Source organism: Ascaphus truei, chromosome 4 (assembly GCF_040206685.1).
Source record: "Ascaphus truei isolate aAscTru1 chromosome 4, aAscTru1.hap1, whole genome shotgun sequence".
Classification (NCBI taxonomy): Eukaryota; Metazoa; Chordata; class Amphibia; order Anura; family Ascaphidae; genus Ascaphus; species Ascaphus truei.
In genome coordinates this window covers 246,483,416-246,507,056 of record NC_134486.1, presented here as the reverse complement: position 1 = coordinate 246,507,056, position 23,641 = coordinate 246,483,416, and the positions used below count along the sequence as shown (strand labels likewise).

Genomic DNA, 23,641 nt, shown 5'->3' with positions numbered 1-23,641 from the left:
GATGAAGGCACACAAGACCATAGAATGTGTACATCCTGGCTATAAACCACTGAAGTTAGGGTGTCTCTTAAAGTAGCAAAATGTGAAAAATCCTATATGTTTTTTAATAAATAAATCAGTACTGTAGTATTAAATAATACTGTCTGCATTTTTTTAAGTGAATTTTTTTAACATACTGATCATTATTTGGTTGCTACAGCAATCGTTTGCTTGTAAGGGAGCTTAACTGCACATGTATGCGGATGGCATAATCTTATATGCGCACTGCCCTAGCCTCTCTGACCTTGGACACATTCTTGAATTTGATTTTTCGAGACTTAAACTGTATTTTCCTAAACAAACCATTTTAAAGTACTGACAAGACTGTAACAGTGATATTTGGAACCAAGGCTAAATTTCTAAAGTTACCAATTACAGAGCAACAGATCAGAACAGGGGGGCGTGGTGGTTATAGAGGTCCTGTGCTCTCCCCCAAGGCATTTAAATGAAATGCTGGGGGTCTGCGTGAGGCCTCTGTAACTTTATACTACCTTGATTAAGCCGGTTTGCTGGTGCCAGTGGTGACGAGTCATCATGGTAACCCAGTGTCAAATGACCCTGTGGGGGTCACGTTGCCATGGCCGGAGCCGAGCAGAGGGGGGGGGGGGAGGAGGGAGGGGCACGAGCAGGGGAGGAGACCAGGCAGGAGGAAAACTTTGTGCTCCCTTCCTTAGAGGAATAAATCTTCCCTAAGTCTGCTGGTCAGAAAGCGCATCGCACAGCAGATGCTAATGCCAATTTAGACTATGGGGACATAGTATATGGCACAGCACCCCAAACTCGCCTTAACAAACTAGACACCCTCTACAACTCAATGTTTCACTTTGTCCTCCAATGTACTGTAACTATAACACATATTACTGTAAAATGCTCCAAGAACTATATTGGCCATCACTTGAGTCTAGGCGCAAAGTTCATTTTTCTTTTCTTGCCTTCAAATACTTTCTGGGCAATCTACCCACTTATCTGAACAAGTTCCTCAACCCTAACACATGCTGCACTTATCACCCCAGATCTGCCTCCAAAAGATTGCTCACAGCCCAAGATTCAACAAAGAATCCGACCGCTCCTCCTTCTCTTAATATAATGTAAAAATCTACCTGAGACTCTCGAACCCGTGACCAGTCTAAGTTCTTTCAAAACTAAAGCTGTCTCACATTTTAATTTGGTCTGTAACTGTTGCATATTCCTATAACATATATTACCTCTTACTGTGCATGCAATGTCTTTAAATACAATGTATAACCCTGTTCATTTAATGTAACCATGTATTGTCACAATAACTCTGTGCCCAGGACATACTTGAAAACGAGAGGTAATTCTCAATGTATTACTTCCTGGTAAAACATTTTATAAATAAATAATTTAGAAAGTCATATCCACTTCCTCTTTTGAAGTAGGCTCTGACACACAGCTTTTTGAGCTGCAGAGTATTGCAAACAGATCTGTTGCTGTGTTCCAAACAGCAGACTGTCTATTACTCTGAAAGCTGCATCAATAATGTGTTAGACTTAGTAATATAATGTCACATATCAGCTGCAGCATTTCACAGATTGCAGCACAAAGTTAGAAGGTGGACATTTTGTTAGGCACACAATTGGGATTTTACAGATTTATAACAGGGGCACCAAACGATTGCCAACTTAGGTAAGAATGTAAAATTATGTATTGTCACATGATTTACATATATAAATAAGGAAAGAAAAAAAAGGGAGAATGTAATATAAATATAACAAAATAATAGGAAACATATTAGGAATAAGAGCTACAGATAGAAAAGTAAATACTTGTATAAGTGTATAATTCTTAAAGCATGTTAATGTAATATAAAAATATCACATTAGACAAAAGCCACAATTTGGGGCTTTGTAATATTCAGAAACCAGCATTTCTGTCAAAGTATAAAAGACAACAATATATGGGTCATGAAACAGAACTTTTGTGCAAGATCCACAGGAACTACTTTGTGCCCCAGATTTGAACAAACTGGTTAGGCGGTCTTCTGAAAGGGATAACTGCTGTTTTCTGGGATATCTGTTGTAGACGATCATGTAAAATATCCCAATTTATTATGAGTATATATTGAAAGGTTGCAATGTAGCAATTCGGTTTATCATTTTAGTTTGGAACACTTGTGTCCAGGCTACAGGTAAGTGTGGTGTTGGTAACCTGTGAGTGTCCAGGAGAGATGAGCGTCCGTGATGTTGTGCGGAACAGGACAGGCTTTAGGTGATCCTCAGGTTCTTTTCATTCGGTGACAGCGCCTCCAGTCAGTCCCTACCATAACAGTTCTTTTCTCCTATACTTCTGTCCAATAGACTGCGACTTAGCCAGAAGTATATAAAAGGGTCTTTATTTGATGCAGCCACTGCAGATGGTATAACAGCATTGCATATAGTGGAGAATGGGGTTCAGGCCCTTGGATGGTGCTGGCCAACAGATAATGTTGAGGCTTTGTGCTAGGCACAGATCTTGGTTCCCTCAACCCCAGGAGGAGCTGAGCTCCTCTCCCTTCCCCGGGTGAGAAGGCAGAGGAGCTGAGCTCCCCTCCCTTCCCCGGGTGGGAAGGCACATACAGACTGTATAATTTGAAAGGCATCCTCCCTAATGAAAAGGGGAGGGCACAGGGTCTGCACCATGATTGGCTGCAACACAGACCCAGTGTCGCCACCTCTCCTGCCACTCAGGGCGGCTGCGTGAGGGGGGGTAAACCCCACAGGATACCTGTCACTGCCTGTAGCTACTAGGACTTATGTGACAGGAGGGCAGAAAATAGTCTGGACCAGCCATGGCTAAAATAATGTACAAGGTCATTAGACCTGCTAGGTTATTACTGAACTAAAGCATTCAGAATATCATAGGCCAAGATATTCTGTGCGTCACCTGCCAGACACGCACTGACCTGCAACAACACAAATAATAGTTGAATCTGACCACAAATGAGGTCCGTGCGGCTCAGTGCAGCGAAGCCATGAATGAGGTGTAAACAACAAAGTGCTCATACCTCTTTTTAGCGCGGCGGTTGAACATAAATCACGCTTTATCTGTATGTGATAACTTTATATTTTTCTGTAATATTCTTCAGGCATTTTTATATGTGAAGCATAGTACAATACAAATATAAGGATTATTTAACAGAGAAGAATATGAGACAATACAAGATGACAGCATCAGTAAATGTATAGGGTTCTTCTACCTTGATGAAGTGTGGGATCAAGGGAATTTTGGAGGAAAATCTTCATTTTGCTCCACTTTGTGAGTGTGTCACAGTTCTTTGTTCCACTTCTCTTGTGTGTTCACCAGTTTGCAATTTGGGGAGTGTCAATAGGAAGAGTTACGAAGTGCACATATTGTAATGGGATTTATCAAGCTCTGTGCTTAAGATGCTTAACATTTTAACTTTTTAGTTGCACAAAAAGTTACCTCTTATCATGTGTACCGGACATGAAAAACTTGACTAACAAGCTTCTTTCCTACCTTATAACATAGTAGAAAAGAAGGGCTGAGAAGAGCTCTACTTCCCAGGAATTAATTAACCCATAAAACCATGTACCATATAAATTGAATAGGTGGTGCACCTAAGAGCTGAATTAGTACAATAAAACAAAGAGAATACAGCACCAAAAGACGGATACTGTGGAGGCTCAGAAAAGGGCACTCAATGGGTTAAGTACTTGACTGATAATTGTTTATTGTGCGGTCAAATAATCAAAAAGGTGAACAAACACTAAAATCATTTAAAATACACATAATGGTGCTGAGTAAGATCGGTGTTAATATTAATACTAATATACTTGGACAAGTGTGGGGCTGCCACAGCAGCATTATGTGTATTTTAAATGATTTTAGTGTTTGTTCACCTTTTTGATTATTTGACCGCACAATAAACAATTATCAGTCAAGTACTTAACCCATTGAGTGCCCTTTTCTGAACCTCCACAGTATCCGTTTTTTGGTGCTGTATTTTCTTTGTTTCTTGTACCTTATAACATACCCGAGATGAGAAAATTAAGCACTGCACCAAAAAACCTTCTATTTGTATTGGGATATATCCTCCAAGTGCAAGGAGTTAGGCTTACTTCATTTTCACTCTCTGATTCTTTGTAATCACTACGCCATAAATGTAATGCAATCATATGAGGTGTTTTGTTTTCACATTCCACAGTCAATCAATATAGACTTTTCACCTACAAAACTTTAACAGTCTAAGCAGGTTTTCAATTTAGGATTATTCTGTGAAATCACAAGCAAGCAATCAAGTTGTCATTATTACCTTTTGTATTAGACTTATCACATCAAAGACATGCCTTTGAAGGCTACATAAAAAATGCCTTTCTTGCAGTCTATATCATATAATGGATTGGAAGGGTAGTCTCCCCTGTGGGGCAGGGAGCAGACGGTAAATGCCTCATTGTTTCAGGAAGAAGGCTGGTGCCAGATCCTTAAAGCAGCCATCCCACTGATTTTTTTTTTACATACAGATGTAGCCGACTATCTTTTGCTGAAGTTGTGGCTTAAAAAGCTGCGGCTTGAGTGAAAGTGACAGCTGCGGCTTTTCCTGGCATCACAGTAGGCTTTCCTTTACTTTCATATTGATACCACCCTCAGCTGGGACTCCCCACTGCCAGGGCTGAGATACTGCTGCTCAGGGCTTTTTTTGTGATGATATGGTCCAAATTGATTGAAAAAAATGCCGCCCTTAAGCACTTACCGGGTGCCGTCCCATTGCCATGGCAATGCGACGCCATGTGACAGCACGTTGCCGCCCCCATATGCACAATCGTCCCTTTCCGGCCACACGTGCACGTGAGCGTCAAGTGCCAATTGCACAGGCAGCAAATGCCGATTGTGCATGCCGCCCCAAAATTATGTCACCCCAAAATGTTGCCACCTTAGACCCAGGTTTATGAGGCCTAATGGGAAATCCGCCACAGGTTACGCTGTACTGTCACTTTTCTTTCCACTGCTGCAGGGTTTTTTTCTGCTTGCTGCAGGGGTGGGGCTGTCACTTCACAGCCCATCCCTCCCTGCCCCTGAATGTTCCCCCACCCCCTGCTTAGCTAAGAAGAACATCTCTAGAGCGCCTATCCCCCTTCCCCTCCCCGGGTAAAATTCATAGAGAGGGGAAGTGTGAGTGTGTGTTATTGGGGTAGGTGGTATATATGTATTGGGGTGTTAATATGTGTATCGGGGTAAGGTTTAATTACATTTGTAATTAAAAAAATGGGGTGTGGTGCAGAGCTCTGCTGCACTACGTTCAGCTCCAGTGGCCCACCTGTTCCCAAGATAATTACCGGTGAAGGCACTGAGTTTCAAATATCCCCACCAGGGGAAACAATATGGCTACTAAATATCTTGGGGTCTGCATGCCAATAGGAAGCCACTATGTTTATCATCTTTTTAAGGATCCCTGAAAGTAATCAGCCAGGTTTCTGAGAAATCTAAATTTTCAAACTTTTCCCCCCAAAATATTGAAATGTGCAAACTTTGCCAATTTATTCAATTTGCAGAGTTCATAACTTTTTCTTTAAGTTCTCAAGCAGTTTGTCAAGTTAAATTCTCCGCAGCCTCCAAAAACACACACGTTGTACCACACAGTACACACAAACTAATTCCCCGCTCCTTCTCTGTCTGTCTTTCTCCCCTCCTCTACAGCAAAATCCATAATTCAGGGAATATTCTTCTGTGATGAAACTTCAAAATTACATTTGAAATGTCAAATTGGGATTTTACATCAAATTCGAGCACACTTTTTAGGCTAAAAGTTTTATCAAAATGTTGGCAAATTTTTCAACTTTAAAAATGTAAAGTGAAATATAATCCTTATGATGCAGCCAGAGTCGGAAGTTGGATTTAAGAATTGGCCTCAAATTTAATCTGAGTTTGACAGGCCTGATTTGTAGATTGAGCCCTGTTCTTTGTGCATATTTTGTACATTTGCTTATTTAGGCCTACTGTAGATTAACTACATTCCATTAAAATGTAGTTAATATCATACCCAATAAAGATAAAAGGTCTTGCATTAAAATAGAAAAAACAAGAAAAGTGCACAACTTGCATTAAAATGTATGGCGTATCATTGTGTTCACGAATAATTATTTATGTATAATTGGCTGGCAGTAAGCAACATGTGTTAATTATGCTGTAAATAATGTTACAGTTAAAAAAAAGTGTTAAACACTGCTTCGGATTCAATTGTATATGTGTGGGAGGGCTGGTGTCACAGGGTTGAGGGGATATATATACAATTGGAAACAGTACTAATTTTAAAGTTTCTCTCTCTCACCGTTGATTATTAATCCGCCTGGATTGTTTCCAATGGCGGATTCAGATTAATCCTCTTTGACTTATTAGTACCCTATCCGCAGTCAGATTTTGGTGGGGGTATTGGATGTGGTCTAAAAAATCTGAGAAAATCTGGGAATGGAACTTGAACCAGTGTTATTAACTGTCTTTTATTGATATCAATGTCCAGGTACCCCAATTAATGGGATTTGGGGTTCTGAACAAAATACTAGTATTTTAATGCTAACACTGTTTTAAAGAGTTAGATTCAGTTGAGCTCTTGAAGACAAATGATGCTAAGATCAGTGAAAGTCACTGAGACTTCGACGAACACCATTGCCCTTAATTCCTAATAGATCACTGTGCATTTAGTGTTACATTAAGGAGTAGATCCACACAGCTGCGTTATATCAGGGTAATTAACATCACGTTACCTAAATAGTTAACAGATGTTTGCTTCCTTGACTTCTCTCTTCCCAATGAAAAAATGAATTAACCCATTTGCAGCAATTGTGGCAATGGAGGCATGCACTAGGTAGCCACAATGGCACTCAATAGATAGCTGAAAGAAATATTTTACTTACCCCCTTCTACTTGACGGCCCCCATCTTCAGGGCAATGAGCCCCTGCTACCAATGCAATCAAAAGGACCGGTGCTCAACCATAAAAAAAAAAACATAGCAAAGGCCCGATGGCCAAGTTTTTCCCCAAGTTTTCTTTGCTTTGTCAAGTATTCCACTGCTTTCTAAATCATTTTTCTTATAAAACTTTTGAAAAGCGTTTTACTGATATTGCTTTTTTATTATCTGTATCCACTAGAAGCTGCCGACATAGTCCCTGTAAAGAAAGAAAAAGGTAGGCTTCCAGAATACATTACATCTTTATGTAGTACTTAGTACTTGTCCCTTCACTACCATTCATGCAAACTGCATGCTGCTCTCGGGTATAAGGTAATTCACTTAAATGGCTGGCTTTTAACTAAATTATGTTATTTCAAGCAATGTGCTTGAACCATTATCTCTGACACTTAGCTGACAAAATGAGTAAATCTAGTATTTCTTTGTCAAGGAAAAAAAGCTGAATGTAATAACTCAAGTTACAGTATATCCTTTGAATAATATGTTGTAAATACACTTTTTCAAAGCTTTATTGTGCAAAATATGCTGTACTTCATTTAGATAATCATTGCACGCAATTGTGCACCATATCTAGATAACGTGTTGCAAAGTAAACATAAGGGAATGTATTCACTCAGATTATCTATAGGCATTGAGATTTAGGTTAAAAAAAATGCATATCAAGACTAAACTACCCCTTCCTTTTTGTACAAACCATTCATTTAATATATGTTTTTAAGACTGTTTGTGGCTATCATACTTTTTTTCTGGGGAAGGGGAGGGGGTTCTGTGCTTAAATATCAAAGTGAGATGTGAAGAGATCAAAAAGCACAAACCATGGAGAAGAAAATGAGAAGCAATAGACTATTTACTGTATGTTTAATATAAAAACAAGAATGAGCTGAATATGAATACAAATCCAGTTTAAAATCTTTCTTTGATAGTATTGAATAAGATATATAAAATACTTATACTATTAATTATGTTGTGAAGCCATTTCTTCATATCAGGGAAGTCTGAGCTTGACTAGAATAGAGAATTTATTAGTAGCAAAGACCATGAAGAAGCCAAAGCATCCATAGTACTTATTCTATAATCTCCTAACTGGGAAACTCCCACTGACCGGGGCGATCAGCTGCGTTAGTCTATAGAATAAAGGGGTAGGTCCTCAGGTCCCTAACTTGTGTAAATAATGTAACGTTCCCAAAATAGGTAACAGACCTTATTCTCCGCCTTATTAACTGGTATCCTCAAGGCTAATGATATGCAAAAGTAAAATCTGTTTGCAAAACAACCAACGTAACATTACCTAGATTACCGCTGCCTCAAAAAATACCACTGCGCATGCGCATTGGGAAAGAACATTATTAGGGGACGTTAGTATACTATACTAGTTAGAATATTATATATGTTCCATTTTTTAACTTTAATTTCTATAAACCTAGTGCCTGAAATGTGTGTAATTAAATATTATTTTGGTTACTTCAGTCTCCTTGAAAATAATTTTCTCATACTCTATGTAGATTCATTCTGGTAAACTCATACCATATACCATAAATAATATATACAATAGTAGGCCACATAAACATATCTAACATTCAATTTCATCATTATACAACATATTATAGTTAATCCTTTAAAAAATATATATACTATATTAATTTGTTTCTGTGTTTCAGCCATTTACAGTATATGTCCACTATGTATCTGTTTGTATAACACATGTTATAAATGGGTTAATTCCTACACTCAGCCCATTCTTATGAGTACCACTTAAGACCTTCCCTTTTCCCTTGTAGGTTATTTGGAGAAATAATGCAATGCTCCTCAGGGTTTAGAAGTGAGTAAGGACAGCTTTCAGCAGGCGCTAAATATCATTGCGTTATTAGTGTGCTTTGACATGAAGCCTAAGGTCCGTTAAAATGTATAGTTCCCTTATTTGTAAGGAAAATGGCTGAACAACATAGCGCTAAGCAGCTTTCAAGATATGCTTTATGGATATGTTAAAATTAGATAACGTTAAAAAATGAGTGACCTTCTGAGGCAAAGTGTTTTACTTTGTTAAAGTGATGAGATCTATTTTACACATGCAGTTCTTATTGTCAATAAATAAAGTTAGCTCATATTTTGCTTTCACATTGGTGAAAGACATAGCAGGTGTCAATCTGAAGAGCTTCACAATGCATATGAGCTATATCAAATTCTGTGCCTTTGATCATCATTTTACTCTCTTTCCCGCATTAAACCCTATAATAAATTTGTTGAGAACTGGCATTGTGCACAGTTGAAGATGGCATAACTTCACTATTGTCTTAATATTACATCAGCTGCAATGCAGAAAAATAAATTCCCATGCATGAAAGCATTATTTTTGTACGGTTGGTACATATTCCCCAAAGTAGTCATGCAGAATATGTATTTGCTAATAGTTTTGTCTATATACCTTTGCAACCTATGATTAATGTGAATTAGTTTATATTATAGGTGTAAATAATTGAAACAGAAACGGGGATAAGCAGTTGTGCCGAATGGGAATCATTTATCTATTTCAGTGTATAAGGGTCCTGCAGTGCATTGCTCTGCCACGCTAGCACTAAAGCACTGTAGTTACTTTAAATATGCTTCCACCACTGTTTGTATAACAAACCCCTCCAGGGTCATTTTAATAATCATTCCAGAGTTAGTTTACATCATCTTTTCTTTAACCTTGTAGCACTGTTTGCATATCTTTAACTGTCCGTCAATGTAGTAATTCTTCTCTTCCCATCAGCTCCTGTCCGCTTCTTCCAGTGTGTCTTCCATGATGGAATAAATGGATTAAATGGATATGGGTTTCCTTTCCCCTTCACCCCTGCGTACAGCCAAGAGAAGAACCCTGGTCAATCCAAGAGTGAAGGGAAGAAAAGGGCACCTGGACAATAGATAAAACCACTTACCGTTATGTGTTCTGGGAATCTGCTGTTTTATGGTGGGGCCGCTGGGTTCACTGTGAGAAGCTCCAGCAGCAGGTCACAAGGCAGAGAAGGGGTTTTCAGTTATCAGTGCAATGAGAATGTGAAGAACACTGTATAAAAGTGCGTCATCTCAAGAGCAAGGAATTCTGCACTACCTGACAAAACAAGAGAGGCTGACTTTGAAATAATAACTGCATACTGACAGGAAAAATGTGTGTTTGTGTCTTGCTCTTTTTGCTGCTTTTTTGCCCGTCAGAGCAGGTAAAATCTTAAGGCTGGAAGTCCATGTATTTGCTTTCATGCACAAAATTGTTGAATTGAAATGAATGCTTTTCCCCCCCCCCTAATCCTTTTAGTACTACAAGGGCTCTACAACAAGTGACAGTAAATGTTGTTCAACCGCTATAGAATTTTTCGCTGACAGCACTTGTTTAACGCTTTCCGTATTGCACCCAATTGTAAAAGCAAATTTTCAGAGATAAGCAGATTTTGAGAGTTTCCACAACACAATGGGGCATGTTACTAGGTAGTGCCTGTCGGCTTAGCTCGCCTTAGTAAATATGGGTTAATGTCTGAAAGGCCCCTCTGTAGCACTGATGGGGTTAGCTTAGAACATGTGTTGTTGGTGTTTCAATGTTAAATCAGAACACAGTCTGACTTTCACAGCTGCCCACTGGAATATACTAATATCCCTAGTTTTCCTTTGTAGATGTGGACTCGTGCGAATCATACAAACATTTTGTTTTTAAATATTTACTGTAATGATGAATGATGGGTAAATCAAATGCTGTAATGATGAATGATGGGTAAATCATATGACAGAAGTTACCACACCAACTTGTAGTACCAAGGAAACCTGATCACGTTTTTAGTAGTGAGCACCTTGATAGCGTCAAAGTTTGGAGGTGTTTGCAAAGAAATTATTTAAAAAAAAAAGAAGAAATGAGGCATATTTAGAACGAAGGTGGATGCTTATCATGCTTAAGTTAAGCGGCTATAGTTATGTCTTTCTGTTTAACCACTGTCTAGACTGTTAGGCTTTTCTAGCATGGGTGGGCTTCGTGTGTTATTTTAAAATTTGTTCATTTTTGCAATATTGTTAATGGTTTGGCTCAATGGTTTAGGTTTTTCTAAAAACATTGCTAGGTTTAATGATTCGACTTGCTATACAAACCAAAAAGGGGTATTTCTATCCCTTTTTTAAACCTTGTTTGTTTATTTTTTTCTTTGATAAGTTTCCATTTATGTTTCTATCGCTTGGTTTACTGCAATGAACCTGATGGTAGCGAATTAAAACAAAATAAGAAGCTTTTATAGATGTTTCTGCCAACTCCCCATGATAGTAAAAAAAACAAGATATTATTCTGTCATTTTTATAATTAAAACTTCATATAAATCACTTTGATGGAAAAGCATTAAAATATGCATAACTAATATTTCTATACAATTTGCAGACAGTTACCACCCTTCATCCCTTGCAGTGATACAAAGTGCATCCATGGTAACAAACAGAGGTTAAATGTAATGCACTTTGATTAACTTTTTACATTAGAACATCCTTTGCCTTGGTATATATCCCCAATTTGTTTTTTGTTTTTTTGCGCTTTCATAAAGCTTCTAATTCAGAACATAACTGAATGTGATTAAAGTTTTCAGCACAAGCATACAAAGTTTGCTGTGGATTCTGAGCTGTGTTACATAATACTGTCCTGGGGCGGACCGGCCAGACGGGCAAGGGGGAAATTGACCCCCGGACAAGTCAGATTTAAAAAAAAATGAGTCCGATAGTTGGAGGAGAGAAGCTGTTTGCGCGCTCTGTAGATTCCAGCGCTGCAGAGCCCAGCAGGTCCTCCTCTTCTGCCCCGGGCGGGCTCCTTTCTGCAGTGCTGCTGGTAATGGTACGTGCGAATATATGTATATGATGCATAGATGGTGTGTGTTTATTATGCTTATGTATGTGTAGGGAGATCTCTCGTTGTATAGTGTATGCATGCCATGTGTGTACGGTGCGTGTATCTGGTGTACGTGAGTCTGTGTATGGTAGGTGTTGAATGCGTGTAGTGTGCACCTGTGTATGGTATGTGGGCTGCCAGATGCTTGGGCCTGTTTGCTGGTCTGGCCCCCCGGGCTAAAATGTGCCAGTGAATCTGTGAAGCTGTCACAACCAAGTCATACACGGTATAGCAATGTTTTCGAGTTAAACACACACAGGTTTCATTGGTTTCTGATAGTTTAAAATATATGTTTATTTACAAAACTGCCACTTTTACATTTGCTTTACTTCTGCCATATTCTGTTAATATCCATGTTAAGATTCAAGAGATATACATTTTTTGGCAGAGTTCACACATTGTTCACACATTGTGCGAGGCTTATTTAACTTATTAAATGGTGAACAAGATGAAATGCATAGCCAAAATATACCCCCATAAAAACCTTAAATGCAGGTACCTCTAAACTTGATGCTGGTATTGACACAAGTAAAGACTGTTACGTACTCACCAAGAAATCAATGCTGGTCAGCAAAAAAGAGCAAAACTGTAATGATCGTTAAACAAAAATAGAAAGGCCCAGCGCAACATACAAAATGACACAAAATATATAGTACAATACTTCAGTGCTTATCTGCTCATGAGTAAGGCTGCGGCCTCGCTGGCGCTGACCGCGCTCATGCTTGAGAGCGGGGACGTCACCAGCTCTCCAAGCATGAGAGCCGGGTGTACTGGCTATTTCACAAGAGTGCGCGGGGGGAAGGGGGCGTTGCGGGCAAATTGAGCGCGCTTCAAAGTTAATTTTTTTTGGTTACTCAAGCGCCAAGCTTGAGTGAGTGTGCGTACACCGCGTGAGCGGGGACTTGCACATATACATTTATGTAATTAAAAGTGTCAAGCACCGTGAGCTTAGCGTGGTCAGCGCCAGCGGGGATGCAGCCAAAGGGTCATTTAGTTAAACCCTTTGGGCAAAAGGTTATAAACCTGCAGCCACTTCACGGCATGAGCAATCTGCAGGTCCTAACACTACCTGGCACAATTCTCATGCCCCTCTCTTTTCTGCTGGTGGGAGAAGGACCATACTGGGTCTGTGAAAGCGATCTTTAAAGCAGCTATGTCACCAGCTGGGCCATTTTGAACAAAAGTGGCTGAATATTTCACTCCAGCCATAACCAGTGTGCAGAGAGCTGCTCTAACTTAATTAATTAATCTTTACACCCCGACTGCCATATATGAAAGGTGCCAGTGTAGCAGTTCTAACTTAGCCACCATCAGTATTATTGTTCTTATTGATATCACAACATATCCCAGTATAATTTAGAATGTCAGAGTTTGCATGGAATTAAATAGCAGCATTGGCAGTGTATTGCAAAAAAAAATCAACATATTAACATATTTAGCCAGAGGTACTGCTGTTTATAAAAGCACAGCAAGCCATAATTTTAAGGTAGTATATTGATGGAAAACATTTTTTTTAAATGTAATACTTTTCAATTATCATATTTGCTTTCTGGACATTTCAACTAAAATGTTTACATGGGTCTGAGACCCAAAACACACTTTAGTTTTTCGGTGCAATATGTTGTTGTCCTTTGGTGCTTACAGTGAACCAAGTAAAATAGAAACACTGAATTTGCATCAGTCAGACTTTCAAAGTCCCTCTGTTTCTTTTGTATTTGCACTCTAGTATTAAATCTCTAATCTAGTTTTGCTGATTGTGGGATAGTTGGCAAACACGGAACCAAAAAGGAATGTAAATACTTATTGTAACAGAGAGTGAAGAGGCTCTCCAGTGGTCTTTCAAAAATAGAAAATGTATTACAGTGAGATCGCACAATTTTCTCTTCAATCTCTGTATCATCGTTACTTTTGCTGAGTACCCATGGCATCTATATCTGGTTCCATGAGTGCACCGTTAGACTAATACTTATTGTAATACAACTTATACATATAAATAAAAAAATAATATGAAGCAACATAGTGTAGGCAACTATAAAAAAAAATTGATTCTACTTCACTGAGGAGGGAAAATGTTGCTAAAAGTGATTTACATGTAGCACTGACCCCCCTAGTGGGAGATACACAGCTTCTGCTACCTGTGTGTGGTGCGGATACCTGTTAGGATCAGGAGAGCTGAGTTGGATCTGCGGTGGTATGGAGATCAGGACAGGCTTAGGTTCTTTTTCTGTAGTTCTTTCTCTTTGTGGTTAGTGCCTCCAGCCGTAGTGGGCTCCAGGGTGTCCAGAGTTCAGCCCCCACTCTTGCATGCTTCTCCCTCCTGCCCAGGGACTGACACTCAGACAGGAGTATAATGAACAAGGGTCTTTATTGGATGGCATTCACTGCAGTTCTTCCTCACAGCGGTGCAGAGTCTCAGAAGTCCCAGGCCTCTGGATGGTGATTGCCCCTGATCTTACAGGGCATCTGTGAGTTGAATCAGATGTTCCCCCAGTCCAAAAGCTGGGGGTGAGCACACTTGTCCCGCTATGGGAGAGACTTACATCTCTACTGCTCTCTCTTACTCCTCCAGAGCAGGACTGAGTAAATTTGTCACTCCCTAGGAGGAACCAGAAGGGGCGGGCTCATGGTCTATACCTATCCATGTTAGGCTTACACAGGCATGAGTCACCACCACACTTCTGTCACTCATAAGAGGGGCATGAGGAGGGGTCAAAAAGCCCATAGCTTAACCTATCATAGCCTAGATTGCTAGTAGTTACATGACAGGGAGGAGAGATACAGTAGGCCAGAAGATACAGACTATGTTACACGCTCCGCTGGGTGAAATCCCCAACGACCTCGCTTTGGACCAAATTTAGTGCTCCATCTGTCAGTCCAGGATCTGAAAGATAACATAAGTTACACATTACCATACATGTTGCAATCAACAAAATCCCAAATCACCAACTGTCTACAGCGATGATACATACTGGCTCTTTTAACATAAAGAGTATGGGAAGAGCTACTTGTAGTATTTGGGATCGGCTTCTTAATAGCCCGTCCCTCGAAGTCCTTGACCCAGACATAGTATAGCCAAGGGGTAACATAAGGGGAACCTGTGATACTAAGGCCAGTGACAGGGCACCTCCCAACCCTGCTGCAGCTATCGACAGGTCTCGGCAGAATCAATTGGATTCTCTGTCTATAAAACCATCAGTAGAGGTGATGCACAAGATACCTGGGTATCTTGGCAGAATCCCTTGGGTGTACCCGTAATCTCCCCAATTGATTCGGTTACAACCAAGAACACCATGGGCCAGGACCGCCCCTTGGGTCTCTCTCTCTAAGCAACAGTCAATAGAGGTGGTGCACGGGTTACCTGATGGTAGGACAGGGGGTCCTTGTATATGGTCAGGAGAGTCAGAGCAATGTCCTACACAGGGGTAGCATGGGGTGGAACATGGGGTGCTAGGGCCAGTGATCGGGGCATAGCAGAGTCCATGACTTGTCTATGAACCGTAGGCTTTCCTTTTCCCCAGGGAGGGGACAAGGGCAGGGACGCGGTGACCCTATCTCATACAGTGGGAAATTAAACAGGGGGCGTAGTGAGGAAGCAGGCTCACACACCGCTTCTGAAGCGAGCAGTGGTGCAACCGGCTCAGCGGACTCAACCTTGGTGATATCATCCAAAATCGCCAGTCTCGCGAGACCACCAGGCCAGCTCAAGCCCGGCACCAGTGATGACATCCCTTCCGGTGAAACCGGAAGTTCATCACCGAGCTGCGCACCTTACAAGGCCGCACCAAGCACCTCCTCGAGGTAGGCCATCCACCGGAAACTGGGAAGCAGGAGCGGAACCTCACCAGACTTCAGGTAAACGATGTCCCTGGAGTCCTCCATAGGCAGGTCCAGCACAGTGCCGATATCATCTGGGGTCGCGAAGCTCCTTGGATATTACGGAACCTCTGCAATCTCTGGGATGGACGTGGTTGGTTGGAACTCCTCTCCGGACGGCAGGTAAGAAGTGGGCTCTTCGCCACAGATTTCACCCGGCTGAAGTCATCAGGGACTGCAACGGGTGAGGACACCTCCACCAGAACGCGATGCTGGGTTGAGTCAGTCGCCCGGACGACCATACGTATGGAGCTACCTTGCTCCGTGGTCACCTGGGGACTCACACCCGACACCCATGGGACAGTCCACTTACCCTCAGGAAAGGCAGCAACCTCGGGTCCCAGTCCTCGGATTGAGGATACTTGGGCGCACGATCTGCCGCAGACTCCACGGTAGTAGATGTAGGTGGCACCGGACCACCTGGGCATCCAGGTGCGATAATGGGAACACGGGCCCATGACATACTCCGCAGTGTAGAGCTCCGGGTAGCCCAGAGTAGCTGGGGCTGCATTAGGATATACCATAGGGGCCACACCGTCTAATGTGGAGGCCTCGATCGATTGGCTGGAACACAGCATTGGTAGGCACAGGATGGGCAGGCCTCAGATAGTAGACCCCATAGTGTAGCACTGTATCTGTTCTCACTGGATCAGCTAACAGAACTGAGATGGGGCAGCCTACATCCGGCTCCTCCCAGAACAGAGGCAGCACCATCATAGCAGGCTGAAAGGATGGTTAGCTCCTCCCCTGGGTGGAATCAGAGGCAGGGGTAGAGTTCGGAGGTGGACTTGACTCAGGATAAGCCAGTTAGTAGAAGAGGTGGCACCCAACGTTTGGCACCGAGAGGATGCAACTGATTTTGCAAACTTTTGCAAAATATAACTTGCAGTCCATGCGGTCTGCTGCTTCTTGGCGGGAGCGCCAGCTTGTAGCACAAACAGAACAGGCCACCACACTGTGGCAGCCATCTTAGAATTCCTCCAGCAGACACTTTAAGATACACAGGAGTCCCCGGTCATACCATCAGGGGCCCGTTCCTTATTTTTCTCCTTTGGGACCCTCTTGAAAGGTCCAGAGTCTGCCAGGTGCACAATCCCCACATACATTGCAACAGATTGTCCCTTACAGCAGATTTTCAATTGGGGTTCAATCTCCCAGGATAATTTTCTTACTGGGAGCCCCCAACATAGAGCATAACTTTACTTATGGTATCCAGGGTTTTCCACGTATTGTGTAGAGGAAGAGGGTGAGCATGCTCCCTTGTATCATACCATCAGGGTACACCCCAACTAGCACCGTAGGTATGCCTTGTTTCAGGTATGGGTTCACGCTCCCCGATATCATGCCCTTGGGGTATGCCCCACCCGCACAATCGATGTGCAGGGTACCCAGGGCTCCCCACAGTGCATGGTGAGGTTTACCCCTGGCTCTTTCTTTAAGATGCGGTGAAGAGTCATCACGCTCCCTGGAAACTTGCCTTCAGGGTATGCCTCCACATGGTTGAAAAGGGAAGGGTTCAGGGATTCCTCTCTCCCCAGCGTTGCACAGGGGGAACTGCCCCCTTCCCCGCACAGTCTGTGGCTAGGTGCCCATGGGCTCCCCACAGTGCATAGTGACACTTACCCCTGGCCCCTGTCTTCCATCTTCTAGAATATGGGTGCCCAAGGGTTCCTGGAAACATCCCATCAGTGGCCCTGGTCCCTTTCTGCACCAATGTCTCTGCTGAATCCGCTGCTGTGTTGCTGCTGTTTTTAAAGTCCCTTTTTAAAACTGCTGTATTGCTGCATGCCTGAAAGCCTGCCCTGCTCTCAGCAGCGCCTCCAATTGTAGTACTGTTTCCCCACCCCCTGACACCCCCATCCCCCCAGTGGGAGATACACAGCTTCTGCTATGCGTGTGTGGTGCCGATACCTGTTAGGATCAGGAGAGCTGAGTTGGATCTGCGGTGGAATGGAGATCAGGACAGGCTTAGGTTCTTTCTTTGTAGTTCTTTCTCTTGGTGATTAGCGCCTCCAGCCATAGTGGTCAGCACCCACTATTGCACACTGGCATTTACTGCAGTTCTTCCTCACAGCATTGCAGAGTCTCAGGGGTCCCAGGCCCCTGGATGGTGATTGCCCCTGATCTTACAGGGCATCTGTGGGTTGAATCAGATGTTCCCCCAGTCCAAAGGCTGGGGGTGAGCACACACATCCCGCTATGGGAGAGACTTACAGCTCTACTGCTCTCTCTTACTCTTCCAGAGCAGGGCTGACTAAATTTGCCACTCCCTCCTAGAAAGAAACAGAAGCGGCGGGCTCATGGTCTATACTAATCCATGATAAGCTTACACGGGCCATGAGTCACCACCGCACTCTTGTCATTCAAAGAGGGGCACAAGGAGGGCTCAAAAAGCCCATAGATTAACCTGTCGTAGCCTAGACTGCTAGGAGAAACATGACAGGGAGGAGAGATAGGCCAGAAGATAGAAACCATGTTACACACATGAAGTAGACGAACATAAAGCATGAATATACAGTATCTAGCATTGTAGAAAATAGCATGCATACAAATATTCTAAAAGACTGACTATAGCTCTTCTGTATAAACACATTAATACCATGTTTATGCTCCACAGAACACAATTTTCACTGCTAGCATTTACTGAGGAGAACAGTTCAATTTTAGTACTCCCTCTTTAGATATCACATGTTTTTTTTTTCATAAATGTATTCTGTTTTCTTTTAGGGATGTAGTTTCCTAGTGATTCAGAAGGTTGTTCATTGATTTGGTTAATTGATGGCTGAGCTAAGTGAAATAATGGGAAATTCCAGAGATGTCTGTAGGGCATACACAAACTAAGTGATTGCTATGACCATGGCATAGTCTGCCAATTTATTTCTTTAAGTTTTCCCCCCATCTCTGTGTTTGAGGCTTCCTGGTCTGATTGTATGGACTTATAGAGGCTACACTCTTATTATCAGATTAGTTCAACGGTTCAGGATGATGGATTGATGAATCCAATATAGTTGGAAGCACCACAAATGGGAAGATTAGCAAGGGAACAGATCAGAAGAAAAGGATGGATTTTAGTTGAAGGTTCTTAGACATGTGCTTGGCTAGATTTTGCATGATTGAAAATGTTGACATCCCTAAAAGAATACTTTATACTTTTAAAAAACTTTACATTTTTATGTCATTGGTGTTCTAAAATTAGAATATAGCTACTTGGAAGCAATAAAGTAGACTTGCATTCTTTTTTTCATACATAAATCTCAGAATATTTTCAAAGAAACAAAAGTTTAATCTGTGCTTTAAGGATGATTGAGTTTGTTTAAGGAAGCCAATTACATTGGTAAGTTTATAAAGTGTTTTCTGTGGGCTAAACAAGACTTTTGTATCAAGGGCAGTGCTAGTGAAAGGTGCTAGTGAAAGTTATGTTAACATGTTTTAGTACTTAGTAATGTTAGATCTGCAAGTATGTGTTGTGACAGTACAAGATACAGAAACTATGAACTTTCAGCATTGTTCTCTACATTGTTACTGGGGCAGTATTTTGGAGTACTCTTCGGAAGCAGCACTCCTGTTACAGGGCTGCTAGACTGACAGTGTAAAGTGACTGTACTGTACTGCAGGATGGTTTCCTAACTAGAAAAAAAAGGATTGATGTGATTCTAATTAAATGCAGTGCTTCTAGAGGTCAGAAAATATATTCATTGCTCAAATTGAAGAATATGAATAATGTGACTTTAGTCAAGAGTCTACTTATGCTAGTAAAATGATTAAACTTTGTGAACCCTATTTTTTTTTAAAGATTTATGGTACAGTATGTATATGCTATAAGCACAGAAAGAGGAATACTTTTGTTTTAAAGACACATGCCTTATTCAATATAGGGACAACGTCCACCACTAGTATCAAAGCAAAGTGAAGACAGTGAAGTATCCGATCACAGTAGTTGATTTTTATTGATTTTTTTTACATTTGAATCAGACAAGTTAAAGCAAACTAAAATGTAGGCTTGGAATCATCAAGCAAGCGCACCTAGAGATCTGTAAACCTTTTGCATGATGTTGTGAATCATGCGAAATGTGTCTTTTTTTATTCCCCCCCCCAAAAAAAGTTGTAGCTTGGTCAGAGTACGCAAGCAATTCGACAAGCATGAAGTCAATGTGCATTATTAATTGATGATGCTAACTCCTATCCAGGCCCAGAGGGGTGGGGAAGGGGAGTACGAGTAGGAGAATTTTAATATTTTAGTAGAGTACTGTACCATTGACTTCAGAACTTCCAAAACACTTGTCTCTACAACAAGTGGAGAGATACCTGTGAAGAGACCTGAAATTGCCTAGTTTGAATATGCAAAATATGTTTGAAGGATTTCAATTTGCTTATTTTCAAGGTACTGCACCGACACACTTTATTCGAGCAAATACCCAGTATGTACCTGGCAGATACCTGGAATGCGCCGCTCCTCACCTCTGACAAGCCCCGTTGCGTTTGCTTTCCCAGCCTGGGTTCATGCCTGGCTGATGGGCGGCTGATCTGTTAAATGATAATGATTAGGATTTAATAGGCTGCAATGCTTCGCGTGTCTACCAGATGGCATAAATTCATGAATTGTAATGCAGTATATATATATATACTGTGCAGTATTGCAGCCAGCAGGAATAAAATGCTTCAATCCCTGCCTGGAAAATACCTCAATGCACTCGGGCAGAAAACAGTCACAAACCTCAATACACCCGGGTATACCCGAATTCGTGGGACTAGCCGAGCTCGAATAAAGTGTGTCGCCAGTGTATCTGAGGTGTGGTTACAGGTATCTCTCCATGTGTTGTTTAGACAAACGTTTAGGAAGTTTTATAAGTCAATGGATACTTCAATACCAGAATCCTCATCCTCCGACTTCCACTTCTGCTACACCCCCATGCTAAATGAAGAGCAATACACATTGACTCACTACTTGTAAAATTACTCTGACAGCGCTACAGTTTCTTGGCGAAACTGCAACCTGGTGGGTGAAATGTCTGATTAATGCAAAGTTTTTAGCTTTTGACTCAAAGTTATGTGAAATGTTTAGTCAGGAATCGAATTTGGATTAAAAAAAAGTTGGTTTTGCACATCTCTAATCACATCCTGATCAGGTGGTAACTGCTACTGACTTGAATAGCAGTTACCGCTGGATCGGGTTGCGATAAACAGCATTGGGGCTTGAATCAATCCCAGCTTTAGTGAGGAATTTAACACCTATCTTTTGTATGATATCCCAACATTAAAAACAAAACTTGTGCTACCCTTTCAAATTTGAGCCCCACAATTTTCTCTTTAATATATATCTTTTGTTTAAGGAAGACAATTGCAATAGTAAGATGTTATATATATATATATATATATATATATATATATATATATATATATATATATTTTTTTTATACATAGCATACAGCTATATTTGCATATTTGCTTTCCTGTGGAGGGTTTTTGTCACTTTTTTTACTCACCATAACTTAACTCAGTATTATATATTTATATATATATATATATATATATATATATATATATATATATATATATATATAATTATTTGTAGAATAAGTAGTTTTGCCACTTACAAAATTAAGTGGGTGTGTTGGATTGTAAATAAAAAAATAGGCAAGCAGTATTGCGTACCTGGCTCCATGTCTTAATTGTACGGGAGTACAATTTGGGTAAACATAGGTTTATATGTCAAGAAGAACCAGAATGCACTAGAAAGTAGTGGTCCTATGACATGGAGTCAGGTTGGAAATACTAAAGGTGTTCAGTAACCCCTCCAGTAATAGGCCTACACTACAATAATCTATCATAAATGTGATCTATTGATGTCTTCTTGTTTCACACCGCTGCCCTTTTTAAGTTCTGAATGGTGCTTAATGAACACACAGCATTCCTGACCATCATCAAATCCTTATTTGATGGAAACTACAGACCTGCAGAGCTTTGTCTTTTTTGACACAATAAAGTCTGCCCTCACTAGTTCACAAAGGGGCCCAAAGCAGTTGGTGCCATTTTGGTGTTTCATGAATGTATATGTCAGAAACTGAGACAGTGACAAGAAGATGGCACAGCTGCATTAATGAAAAAATGTAATTGATAATTATTTAAAGTCAAATGAAACATTGCTAAATAAATTGGCATGAATTTGAATATACAGTGCCCATAAATAAATAGTCTGAAAATATAGAACAGTTAAGTAAACCTAGCCACAATACTTAGCAATCAGTAAACTCATACTTTCTGTGGAAGTGCTGTCCACAGTATATGTACAGTGACCTTACTGTAAATATATATATATAAAAAAAAAATATATATATACAGTATATGTAACAGCAAATATAATGGCAGTTCGTCCTTTTTTTCACTCATCTCTATTTTGCATTTAATGCTTCGTAAAATCCTTCATTGTCAGTAACCCTCTTTTATTTCTAATTAATCAATACACGCGGGAAAAAGCCTGCAATTGATTGCCAACATTACATTTTTCTTACTTCATGAGATGGATTCTGGAATCATAATTCACGGTAGTTTTTCTGTTGCTTTCCCTAATAAATATCTCAAACACAAGACTGATATTTTAATATCTCACTTCCCAAAGAGATTGATATAATTATATGAAATAAAGTACTAGTGACTGAAATCACTGGTGCTAACTATGTTTCTCTTTGCCTTATATTTATTGATGATGTGTTATTTTGCTGTTTTAATGCTTTTTGCCATGAGATTAAAACTGGTATCTGAACTGGAAGCATGTTTACAAATTGTGTTCACAGAAAGGAAACTGCTGCTGTATTTCAGTTTTGTAATTTAGTTCTGTTTTTGGTAAGGTACAGTAGTGTGTATGTGAGCACATCAAAATAAACAGAACTGACTTGATGAAAAAAAAACCTCTCAACTGTATTTTGACCCATCCCCTAACTCAGTTCGTCTCACCATTGTTCTCAGGTTACTCCACCCAGAACAATTTTGGGGATGCGTGTATAGATGTCTGTTAGATAATTGACTGGTTATTCATAAAGTCTAGTCTGGTAGTAGTTCCCTGCAGGTTGAGAATAAACTGCTATAACCTCTCACCATTTTTAATTATAACTTTATTTCATGTAGTCAATGTGACGCAAAGCACTTCACAATTACAGTAAAGTGCGCGGTAGGCTGCACACAGGATTTTTACAGACTCGGAACCTGCCCAGATGAGCTTACAATCTATGTTTTTGGTGCCTGAGCAGATAAAGTGACTTGCCCTCGGTCACAAAGAGCTGAATTGAACCTGGTTCCACTGCTTAAAACTCAGTGTCATTGTTCTCTGAGTCAGAAGAGTATAAGGTTGTTAAAATAGGGAATCGTCACAGATTGGTTTGTTCTCCATTAACATGGGAATTGATTTACAGTTAATTCCTGGGGCATATGAATATTCGTCATGTCACTCTCAGGGCCACAGACAGATTTTCCTGGGCCCAGGATCAGAGTTACGACCGGGACAAAAGATCAGCGGTGTTAGGAGCGCCCACCCCATTTCACACCTCGCAGCGCCATCTATCCCCCCAATATATCCCCCCTCTTCCCATATATTTCTCTCCCCTCCATCTCACTCTCTTTTTTCCTTACTCCCTCCTTCATCAATTACCCCACTCTCACGCAACCCCCCCCCCGCCTTGCATGTATTTCTCTCCCGTGTCTCACTCTTACTCCCTCTTTTCCTAACTCCCTCCTCTTACCCCCCTCCCCCCCAGGAATTACTCCACTCTCACTCAATCCCCCATCACAATCATTCCCTTTCCCCCCTCACACAATGCCCCCCATAAAATTCACACCAAAAACCCCACCCCAATACAAAAAAAACTCATCCCCCCAATATATATATATAAAACAAAACCATTCCCAAATACATATAAAAAAACTCCAC

General features: G+C 40.9%; 1 protein-coding gene across 50 annotated transcripts in view; it reads left to right on the top strand.

Annotated features, from left to right (window-relative positions):
- The window catches only part of TRDN (triadin), a 798,289-nt gene extending 775,664 nt beyond the window's left edge, over window positions 1–22,625 (top strand). For all 50 annotated transcript variants that reach the window (XM_075597200.1, XM_075597198.1, XM_075597218.1 and 47 more), the window contains 2 exons: window positions 7,144–7,179; window positions 9,712–22,625. In XM_075597200.1, the coding sequence (XP_075453315.1) occupies window positions 7,144–7,179; window positions 9,712–9,863 (188 nt within the window). In that variant the 3' untranslated portion in view covers window positions 9,864–22,625. The remainder of the gene's footprint in view (window positions 1–7,143; window positions 7,180–9,711) is intronic.
- Window positions 22,626–23,641: the final 1,016 nt, after the last annotated feature.